The sequence below is a fragment of the Carica papaya genome, chromosome 4, assembly GCF_054855325.1.
Source record: "Carica papaya isolate Zhongbai chromosome 4, ASM5485532v1, whole genome shotgun sequence".
Classification (NCBI taxonomy): domain Eukaryota; kingdom Viridiplantae; phylum Streptophyta; class Magnoliopsida; order Brassicales; family Caricaceae; genus Carica; species Carica papaya.
In genome coordinates, this window is record NC_142312.1 from 28,752,702 (window position 1) to 28,763,883 (window position 11,182).

Sequence of the window (11,182 nt, forward strand, 5' to 3'; positions counted from 1 at the left end):
TGTAATTTATAACTTATCAAACAAAAAAAAAAAAAAACTTATCACGTGTATATGCCTTATAACTTTTTCTAAAAAGGATGACATACATCTTTATATATGTATATATATAATGACGCACAAACTAATAGGTTTACAAATTTTAGGTAAAAATTAATTAGTATGGGTGAGAGAGTTGAATTTTAAGGGGAGGTTGAGATAGAATCTATTATTAATAATTCTCTATATAATGTATTCGGTATAAGATTAAAATACGAAAACAAACATCAGAAAAAAAAAAACGATCGATAACGTTGTTTAGAGTACGAGATTTTCGTATTAATTGATAAATTATTATAATTTATTTATATTTAAAAGAATAATACCTATTAAATTTATATAATTATTATTTTTTTTATCAATGACATATAAATATTATATATAAGGTATGATACTAAAGAGATTAATAGGTAGGGATTTGTAATTGTTGGTATTGGAAGGACTTATCATAATTTTTGAAATATATATATCCCTATTATATTACACATAAATTATATCATATTCGATGGATATATATTGCTATGGTATTATGTTACTATTTATTTAAATTGTATTTATCAAATTAGGCTTCTAGTAAGTTGCTAATATAAATTTAGTATGTAAGAATTATTGAAAGTAAATTATATGGCATTAATTAATTGTTCTTAATACGCAAATTAGTAATAATAAAAATAATTCAACCCAAGCCCATTGTAAAGCCTGAATTTTCAGCCCAAAAGTAATTTCCTCTCTCTCTAAAACCTCAGCCAACCGTAAAAAGCCACCCTAAAACCCTTCCTCTTTTTCCTCTGTTTCTCCCGTTTGAAATCCCTAAAGTCACAGTCGGCTTCCTCCAGGTTTGAGCGCTTGGAGGTGTTCGTGTCACTTCGTTCGGGCAGAAGCTCAGTATATAGCTGTTCTTGGAAGCCGAGGCTACATCAACTCAAGCTGCTGCTATTTGCGGTTTCTTTAAGCTATTATTCAAACAGGTAAAGTTTCTTTCCATTGTCAGCGTATTGTATGTATATGTGTTTGTGTGTGTGTTTGTTCGGTCACCGGTTAAAGGATTGGACCTCTTGAAGTCATATTATGTTTGAAGTTATGATGCTACTTTTTTTTTATTTAAGTATAGTTGTAACTTGCGGTTTTTTGCTTGTGTAGTTTATCATCTGGACTTTCATGTTCTGGTTTCTAACTGAAAATTTTTCTTAAAAAAACGAGTTCTGGATTTCCGAGAAAAATTTGAAGGGTCTTGTCTGCTAATTCTTTGATATATGCTTGCTTAGCCGTTTTGATTGGGAGAATTTCGAAGATATTTGAACTTGACACAATCAGCTTATTGCTAGGTTCTTTTTTTTTTTTTTTATAGAATTACTTGTCATTTTGTATGTTCTTCTTGATGGTAGAGTCAACGATTTCAGTTCTTTGATTGATTGAAAAAATTGGTGTTGGATATGGGGGGTTGGCATTGGAATAAACCTTTATGATGTTACTGGATATATAATTTGTTCTTTAGGTGATTTTGCTTGTGCTGCATAAAGAGGTAATGTGTCGTCATCCTTATGTGGGTTCTTTGAGGGGTTTATTCGGTCTAACACTAATCAGATGCTTTGGATAGGAATATGATCAGTTTTTTCAATGCTGCAATTTTTTTTCCATTTTTCTAATATGTTATTCCTTGGTTATTATGTATGTTTGCTTTGTCAAAACTAGAGATTATGTGATACAGAAAAAAAGACTGATTTATACTTCTGTCAAGTCTACAATTTATTGAATATTATGGATAAGATTAGTCTATTAGCATTAGGATCTTATTCTTTTGAGTAAGTTAGTTTTCCTTTTATTTTAATATTTCCTATTTGTATTAGAATTATTATTCTTATTATTTTTAGTGTTACTATTCTGATGTTAGTAAGGGTAGTGTTCCTAAATTAGTTTTAGTATTTCCTAATCTAGTTAAGAAAGACATAGTTAGTACTCCTTGGATATGGTTGTAACCTCTTAAGAGGATTCATTCAAGTATTCAATAATATATTTTGAGAGTTTTTTAATTTTCTAAGTCTGTGATACAATTAAGTTCTTGAGTGAGATGCTTAAGATTTCTTAGATGTGATATCTAAGAAACTCTAGTTGTGATGTCTAGGTTTTTATCCTCAAATCCTTAATTGGACAAATCAGTCTTATTTGTTCTACATGAATTTGTATCAAAGCTAAAACAATCCTACATCCAAAATATCACAACCATTCACCTAAACAACCCAGGCTCATTTGTAAAAAGAAAAAAAAAAGAAAATTGCCAAAAAGAATCCCAAAACCCTAAACATTCCAAACGGCTTCCACTCAGTTCACCAATTACTACTCATAGGTGGTTGACACTGCCTCTACCACTGACTTCAGAAGGTCCATTTGGCGTTTCCCAAAAGCCCAACTGCGGAACTCCACCAAAAACTTTGCCACTCACCGATGTAAGCTCTCGCAGCTGCTGCCTTTGAGGATCCTGTACTTCTACTCAACCATCTCTCAGACCGACCTTTGATGTACAATTGCCTCCTTCATTCAAGTTGATCAATTGAAGATAGTCGTATGGTGATCGGAAGCTGGAACATGGACCCCACGCGCACACTCTTGCGAGTGGGAATTTTAATGTTGTGCTTTGTTTTGACTTATAGAACCTTGTTTGACCAAATCGGTTCACCTAGACTAATTTATTCTCTTTTAGACCAATTTACAGTAGTTTAAAATGAGGTATTATTGTCCATTTTTCTTATGTGGCAGTCTCTTTTTCAAAATTTTGTGTAATGGAAAAGGTTTAAACATGTGGAATTATAACGAAGAGAATGAGCCATTAGTCGAGGATAATAAAACAAGTCTTTTTTACAATAGTTAAGCACAACTATGCAGTTCAATCAAAAAGAGATCCAAAATGTTCTTCAATTTCCAAACTATGGAACCCGTGGTGGAAATAAATATAAGAAATTTATCATTAGTGTCGCAAAAATCTTGTTTCAACATTTACAGTGGAATGTCTCAATCTTTAAACACAATCATATCGGCAACCTTGAGGACTAGCTTGGATGGAGAATTCGAGCGTTTTGGTCACTCAGCAAAATTTTGTCTCCATTGTTCATGGTACCTGCAGTGATCCAATCTTGTTTGATGTGGTTCCTTCGATGTTCACACATATTTTTCTAGGTCAACCTTGACTTTATGATTAAAAGGCTCAGCATGATGAGACTACCAATACTTATCAGTTTATGTTCGGCATAATGATTTAGTTTCAAAATCTCTGACTACAGAAACCATGAATGATATAAACGTCCAAAAGGACCTGTAGTCAATGAAAAAGATAAAGAGAAGGAGTTCGTGGAAGTTGAGAACTGAGAAAAACTCTCATGTTTTCCTAAGAGTAAAGATGCTGAGTTTATTCAAGATCTTTCACTGCTAAAGAGAGTTCTATGGAAGTTCAATGCAAGGAGGAACCTAAATCAATAAATGGGTTTATTGATCTTCAACTCAAGGATGAGTTGAGGCATAAATTCGCTATATGTTGATTTCATTTTCCCATCATGATTTCTTACTCATCAACAATTCTGTGTTTCATACCCATCAACTTAAGGATGAAAGTTTTAGTTTTTCATTGACTAGGTGTAGGATTTCCTAATATAGTTAGGAAAAACCTACTTAGCGCTCTTTAAATATAATTTTGGTAATTTTAGGATTTTATTCTTTTTAGTAGTAAATTTAGGATTTCATTCTTTTTAGTAGTAAATTTAGGATTTTATTCTTTTTAGTAGTTAGTTTTTATACTTGTTTTAATATTTCTATTTGTATTGGGTTAGTATTCCTGAGTTTTTAGTATTAGTATTTCTATTTTATTAAGAGTAGTATTCCAAAATTAGGTTTGATATTTCCTAATATAGTTAGGAAAGATGTTTTTAACACTCTTTATATATAGTTGTAACCTTTTGAGAAGATTCATTCAAATAGTCAATAGTATATTTTCTCAATTTTCTAATTGTGTGATACAAATCAAACCTTTAAGCGTAGTGCTTAATATTTCCTAAATGAAATGTTTAAGAAATCATAGGTGTGATCTCTAGATTTTTTATTTCCAAATCCTTAATTGGACGAAGAGGAATCTGATGCACTGGTTGACTGTATCAGTGTTCAATGCGAATTTGGCACACTAGTTTTTTGATTTTGTTGGTCTTCTCCTATTTGCAGGTTTTCACCTAAGCACTTGTGTTTTTCGATTAATTTTTCTATTAAAAAGGATGATCAATTGTGAAGTTTGCCAAAATTTTGGAATGTTTAATGATCAAGTTTCTTGATTCTGCACTTCAGAACTCATGGCTGAGTTTTCTCCTACCAAGGGAGAACAGATGATGTTTGGCAATTCTAAACAAATCAGGACTTGTATTTCTCTCCAATCTACAATTTATTATAATAGTATGGAAAGGATTAGGACTTTGCTAGGATTAGAATTTCATTTATACTCTAAATTCTTGAAAGTATAAGGGGTCATTTGGTTTAGCTTATATTTTTTTCCCTTTTTTTGAATAAAAATGTGTGACTATTAACAAAGCAGTGAAGGGATGCAACCCATATACAAAGATGTACATGTTCAACAAAAAATCAATAAGGTCTCCAAATTCTCACTTAAATGCAGAGGTTGATCCTTAATCGAAATACTTAGGGCCTAAATCAAGAATCCTAATATTATCAAATCTGCCTTCAAAAGCTACTTATCTCTTTCCAAATGGCCTAAAAGGTAGCCAAAAGGATAAGTATAATTGTCTGTTTATTTCTCTGGATGCCTCTCCATGTCAAAAGCTCCTCTCACTGTGCCTACAATGACCCAATTCAGACCAAAAAAGCTATAAACCAGGGACCATAGTTGACATGGTAGCGGATACCAAATTCTTTTACCTTATAAGCTATCAGAAGATAAGTGAAATATATGTTTGGTTATTGTACTTCTATGTGACTTTAAGTTTTGTATAATAATAAGTACTGTTAAAAGAGTGACTATAAGTTGAAAAGTCGATAAAATGACTGAAAGGACCTGTGAAAAAATTTTGGTGTACATTTCCTTGAAAATCATAAAAGACGAAATAGGTCTAATTGCATGGCCTATAAAAGGTAGCCAAAGCGATAAGTATAATTGTCTGTTTATTTCTCTGGATGCCTCTCCATGTCGAAAGCTTCTCTCTCACTGTGCCTACAATGACCCAATTCAGACCAAAAAAGCTATAAACTAGAGACTATAGTTCACATGCTAACAGACACCAAATCTCTTTTAGCTTATCAGTGGACAATGCTTAAAGGTTCATGAACTATAAGCTATCAGAAGATAAGTGAAATATATGTTTGGTTTTTGTACTTCTATTTGACTTTAAGTTTTGCATAATAATCAGTACTGGTAAAAGAGTGATTATAAGTTGAAAAGTTGGTAAAATGACTAAAAGAACCTGTGTCAAAATTTTGGTGTATTTCCTTGAAAATCATAAAGACGAAATAGGCCTAATTGCATGGCTCATAAGTAAAAAGGAAGCAAATTTTGATAGGTTTTTATTTGGGATTATTAGCTAATTCTGGACCAAGCAAATGTTCTTCTGCGTTTTTAACTTTTATTAGGGTTCTCTAGTTATAGTTGGATTAGGGTTTTATACTTGAGCACTACAATGACCTTTTTAATATCCCTTTTAATATCAATCCTTGTTTGAATAATTATTTATAAGAAAATTCTAAATATTGGGTTGTATATGCAATTAAATCTTAAATGTGATACTTAAGAACTTCTCAGGTATGACATGACGTTTTCGAAACTTTATGTGGTGGCTTTAATTTTTCCTACATCATTACCCTGTTTTGAATTATCTATGTCCTTTGCTAGGATGAAGAATGATTTGTTTTTTTTTTTAATTTTTATATTCTAACTCCTTTATTTGACGCTGCAGCTGTGATGGTTGCTGCTGCACTTAATAAGAAAAAGAGCGGCAAGCCACATAAGGCACCATCGAAAAAGAAGCAGAAAACTGATATTTTCACAGGCAAACGTTCCAAAAAGGCTGATATTCAGGATGATTCTGATGTGTTAAGTGAGGAAGAATTAAAGGAGCATGGAGAGTTTAATGGAGAAGAAGAGGAAGGGTCTGATTCTGGATCTGGTTCTGAACTTTTTTCTGATGGAGATGATCCCCTGGCAGATGATTTCCTCCAGGGAAGCGAAGATGAAGGTGTGCTTCTCTCTTTCTGATATTTATATCCTTATTTTTGGTTTTTCACTTTTTTGACAATGAGGTTTGTTTCATATGATGCTGTAGAGCATGATTTGGGTTCAGGTTCAGGTTCAGGTTCAGCTTCGGGTTCAGATTTGGATTCAGATTCGGATTCAGATGAATCTGATATTGAGGCAAAGTCTAGGGCTATTGATGAACAAAGAGCGAGGGAACAAGAAGAGGCTGAAGCTGAAATGCAACTGAATATTAAAGAGGAATCTGATGAGTTTAGATTGCCAACCAAGGAGGTTTGTTATTGTTTATGCTTGTTATCTCTTTTTGAACTGAATTTGTGATTTTGGTGTCATTTGTTGGCATATTGTCTAGCTTATTCTATGTTTTGTTGTAGGAACTTGAAGAAGAGGCACGTCAGCCCCCAGATCTTTCGAATCTCCAAAGGAGGATAAGAGAGAGTATGTACCTTCTTTTCCTTTTTCTTTAGTGGAGTGCATATTAAGACTCAGCATTCTCAATCAATCTTTCCTGACTCAGATTTTAATTATATGCTCTTTCAGTTGTTCGAGTGCTTTCAAATTTTAAGGAATTGAAACAGGAAGGAACCACGAGGAAGGATTACACTGAGCAGCTGAAGATGGATTTGGCATCGTATTATGGATATAATGAATTTCTTATTGGAGTTTTGGTCGAGGTGATTGATTGATTGGTGTTTACGTTCTTTTCCCCCTACTTCCCACCTTCCCCTCACCCCTTCTCTTGTTATGGTAGCTTGTCTAACTCGGTCTCTCCCAATGGAGAGGATGGTAGAACATATTAAATCTGCTTCTCAAAAAAAATTAAAATCTGATTTTTTTTCCTCAGATGTTTCCTGTGGTTGAGCTTATGGAACTTATTGAAGCTTTTGAAAAGCCTCGACCTATATGTTTACGGACGAACACTTTGAAGGTGAATTGCACTTTACTGCATTGAAATTTTTTATGTTTTTGAGTGCATTCTGTGCTCATTTTTATGCATCTCAATCATATTATTCTTCCTTTTGTGATTAGACTCGAAGACGGGATCTGGCTGATGTCCTCTTGAACAGAGGAGTTAATCTCGATCCATTAAGCAAGTGGTCAAAAGTATGAATTATCATATCTGTTTGTTTTCTTTTTTAGGTTGCTTTTATGTTATTGATATATAAAATCCTTGATGTTACTATCATAGGTAGGACTTGTGGTATATGATTCTCAAGTGCCAATTGGTGCCACTCCTGAATATATGGCTGGTTTTTACATGGTTAGTGATCTTTGCTATTTCACTTTCATATTGTTCCTTACCCTTTTTGTAAAAATTTTTTGAGATGGTTACCTATTGTCCTATTCTGCTTGTATACAGCTGCAAAGTGCAAGTTCTTTTCTGCCAGTGATGGCCCTTGCTCCTCAAGAAAAGGAACGGATTGTTGATATGGCGTGAGTTACTACTACTCATTCTGTGCTCTGCATATTGTTTTCTCATTATAACCATATTATTTCCAACTTTCTTTGAAAATAGTATCTCATAAGCGAAGCTAGATATTTTCATACTATGCTTGTCACATTGTAAGTGTTGCTGTAATTTGGGATCTCATGTCATAGCTTTGTGCCTCTGGAATTTTCCCTCTCCCCTAACCTTCAAAACCTGCCTCTTTATGGATTTGCGCTCATGCACGCACCATTTTTTCTAATAAACATTCTAGATTAATGAAATAATTGCTTTTTTTTTCCTCTAGCTTTTGATGTTAACAATTTGTGCCTGTTACAGTGCTGCACCTGGTGGTAAAACAACTTATATTGCTGCCCTTATGAAGAATAGTGGTATGATAGTTGTCACTTGTCCAATTAACTGCATGTTAATTTCCTTATTTAAGTCCCTTCAAAGTCATCTTTATATTGTCAACAGGCATACTATTTGCAAATGAAATGAAGGTGCCCCGGCTTAAGTCACTCACTGCAAATTTGCATCGTATGGGAGTGACAAACACTATAGTTTGTAACTATGATGGGAGGGAGGTTAGCTTCTTGACCAATGACTTCAGTTTTGTTCTGCAGTGGATTTCATAGCTAAGATTCATTGAGATTGCCTCTGAGTTGAGGCATAGGCTATAACATGTGAAATTGCTGCTGCCATACGTCATTTGTTTTATCAATATGCAGCTCATTTCTACTCCTAAATTCATATTTTAATTTGTCTTAAAAGGGTTCTTGTGTATAGGTTCATTGATATGAGTAAATACAAATATTTTTGGGAGCAAACCCTTTCTAACAAGGAATTCAAAAACCCCAATAACGAGTTTCTGTTTCTTTTTTCCTTGTTCTTCCATCAGCTGCCTAAGGTTTTAGGTCAGAACACAGTTGATAGAGTATTGTTGGATGCCCCTTGCAGTGGAACTGGGGTAAGAAGTTCTTTTTAGAATCTCTTATTTCGAACAGGGGCTTCTTTTTATAGTCGATAATATTGAAATGACCTTTACTATATTATTCAGGTTATATCTAAAGATGAGTCTGTTAAAACTTCTAAAAGCCTTGAAGATATACAGAAAAGTGCTCTTCTGCAGAAGGTATGCTTTTTGCAGAAAATGTAATTTAAGGTTTTTTTTTTGTTGGTAATCATGGATATTGTTTTACATTTAAATGGTTAGCAGGGAGTGTAAGCATAGTTTTATTATCTATATGCTCAGAGATCCTTTTTTCTTCTCTGTAATTGCTTTCACTAAAATGCTTCGCTGAAGCAGCCATGCAACAAAATTTTTACTTGGGGAGGCAGTGATGCTCCTCCATAATTGTTGCAGTTAACAAAAGATATGCATCCTTTTTTTTTTCTTGGTTTTGTTGTATTTCTTAGTTAGCATTTTTGTTCTACACGCAGCAACTGATACTTGCAGCAATTGATATGGTGGATGCCAATTCTAAATCAGGGGGATTCATTGTTTACTCCACATGCTCTATAATGATACCTGAGGTTAGTTTATGAGATGCATATGTGTTTCTGGCAGCAGTCTCCTTAACCTGTTCATCTTCAGCTTTTTTCTTTTCCTTTTGGGAGAGTCATCATTTGTGTTGTTTTCTTAGTATAATGTAATATCTTGCAGAATGAAGCAGTAATTGATTATGCGCTCCGAAAGAGGGATGTTAAACTTGTGCCATGTGGACTTGATTTTGGTCGTCCAGGGTAGTATTTCTTTGCTAATCAGCTGCAGATAAATGTTGCTGATTTTCATATCTAATTGTGTTTCCTCTTTCACCAGCTTTATCCGCTTTAGGGAACATCGCTTCCATCCGTCTTTAGAGAAGACAAGGCGTTTCTATCCTCACGTTCATAACATGGATGGATTCTTTGTTGCTAAGGTATTTCCTGAACTTAAAACTGACATCTTTGTTTAAAATTAGATAATTATTCTCCATAATTGCATTATCCTGCTACAGCTGGTCTGGACTGGCAGAAATGAAGTATTAATTTGGCAGACATTGAAATGTCTACATTCTCAATGCTTTAGGTGCTCTTGTCATATGAAACTATTGTTTGATTTTTGAGAGCCATAGCTTTATTTGCTATGTAAGACAAACAGGTTCCTAAAGACTGACTGTTTGTGCTTTCAGCATCTGATGATTGACTAACTCCTTTTTTGTCATTATAAATTTAGATGTCTGGGTGAGTCTGCTTTGTGCATTCACGTATCGGCTTGAAACATCTTTTGGAATCTGGGTTTTGCTTTTGTACCACAGCGCACACATATTAGGCCCTATGCCAATTGATAACTTCCCGACTCCTTTGTTTATGACTTGTTACAGTTGAAGAAAATGAGCAATGCGAAGCCCATCCCTTCACCTTCTGATCCCGTGGAAACAGTAGAGCAGGCTTCCAACCCAAACGAAAGTATTAAACAAGAAAACCCGGGCTTGAATAACTCTCCTACTGAAAATGGGAGATCCAACTCAAATAAGAGCACAGAAGAAAGAAGGAAGGGTCCAAAGAATGTATCTACCAAAAGTCTGCCTACCAAGCGGAAACATAGCACCAAGGGAAAGAAAATGCGCTTAAAGAACCACCCTCCTAGTGTAAATGAGAATTCAAAGGCCTCATCTAGTACCAAAGAGAGAAAGAAAAGGAAATTTCCATCTAGGGAAGAAATATCTAAAGCAAGGTAAATCTTTGTGCCCATGTTTGATTTATTCTTTTTATGTGTGACCCCACAATTAGAAATGGGGGAAGGAAGCAAAGATTATTTTGCATGATTGTTACAAGTTGGATCAATATAATATTTCTATAAGTAACCTAGATAAAATATACGAGTTTAATTATAAACTGAATTTTTTATCAAGTTATTAATGGAAATGTGTGTTATATCGAAGTGTATTGCTATACAAAATAATTTCTTACGAGAAATAATACTAACATGGTATAACTTGTACTTGGGTTAGAAAATGCGTAGCCCTTAGAGATTTTGTTCATTTCTTTTTTTGACCTCTTGCAGAGAAGAGAAAAGAAGAACTTTGAGGGATGATGGTAAGAAGGCGAGGAAAAGCTAACCGAGTAAACAATGTCAGAAACCGGCGAAACTTGGTTTTCCCATTACAGTGACTAAATATGGGGAAGAAGAAATCAACCTTAAAATGTTTTAGTCACTTCAATTTTATATGTCTGTAATATTATTTCACTCTAGTGTAACTCGAAAAAGTCTAAAAAGGGCTCTGACTATCCCTCTACCTCATGATCGGAGGAAGTTGGAGAAAGTTTTGTTTTCTTTTCTTTTAATTACTTAAAAACAATTATGTCATTTTTATTCCCTTACAGGCGTCTTGTTTGGATGGAGGATTAGGAAATTAATATTTTGTTTTGCCTATTCATTTTGTAATTTCTTAAATTGATTTTAAAGGAATAGAAACTAAATTTATATTCTATGTTACTTG

General features: G+C 33.8%; 1 protein-coding gene across 1 annotated transcript; it reads left to right on the forward strand.

Moving 5' to 3' along the window:
* The first annotated feature begins 790 nt into the window (after window positions 1–790).
* On the forward strand, window positions 791–11,115 carry LOC110820656 (26S rRNA (cytosine-C(5))-methyltransferase NOP2B-like). The gene is made up of 18 exons (XM_022050201.2): window positions 791–1,004; window positions 5,976–6,254; window positions 6,342–6,544; window positions 6,646–6,709; window positions 6,812–6,945; window positions 7,116–7,199; window positions 7,301–7,375; window positions 7,461–7,532; window positions 7,632–7,705; window positions 8,037–8,089; window positions 8,175–8,284; window positions 8,599–8,667; window positions 8,758–8,832; window positions 9,141–9,233; window positions 9,364–9,443; window positions 9,520–9,619; window positions 10,064–10,416; window positions 10,747–11,115. The coding sequence occupies exons 2-18, from the start codon at window positions 5,981–5,983 to the stop codon at window positions 10,799–10,801; spliced, it is 1,968 nt and encodes a 655-aa protein (XP_021905893.1). The 5' UTR covers window positions 791–1,004; window positions 5,976–5,980; the 3' UTR covers window positions 10,802–11,115.
* The last annotated feature ends 67 nt before the right edge of the window (window positions 11,116–11,182 follow it).

What these genes read in the sequence shown, in the direction of transcription:
- LOC110820656 (XM_022050201.2), top strand. Translation starts at nt 5,981, where the DNA reads ATGGTTGCTGCTGCACTTAATAAGAAAAAGAGCGGCAAGCCACATAAG. An exon ending in CCAGGGAAGCGAAGATGAAG is followed by an intron (nt 6,255 to 6,341) that starts GTGTGCTTCTCT and finishes ATGATGCTGTAG; the next exon opens with AGCATGATTTGGGTTCAGGT. An exon ending in GAAGAAATATCTAAAGCAAG is followed by an intron (nt 10,417 to 10,746) that starts GTAAATCTTTGT and finishes GACCTCTTGCAG; the next exon opens with AGAAGAGAAAAGAAGAACTT.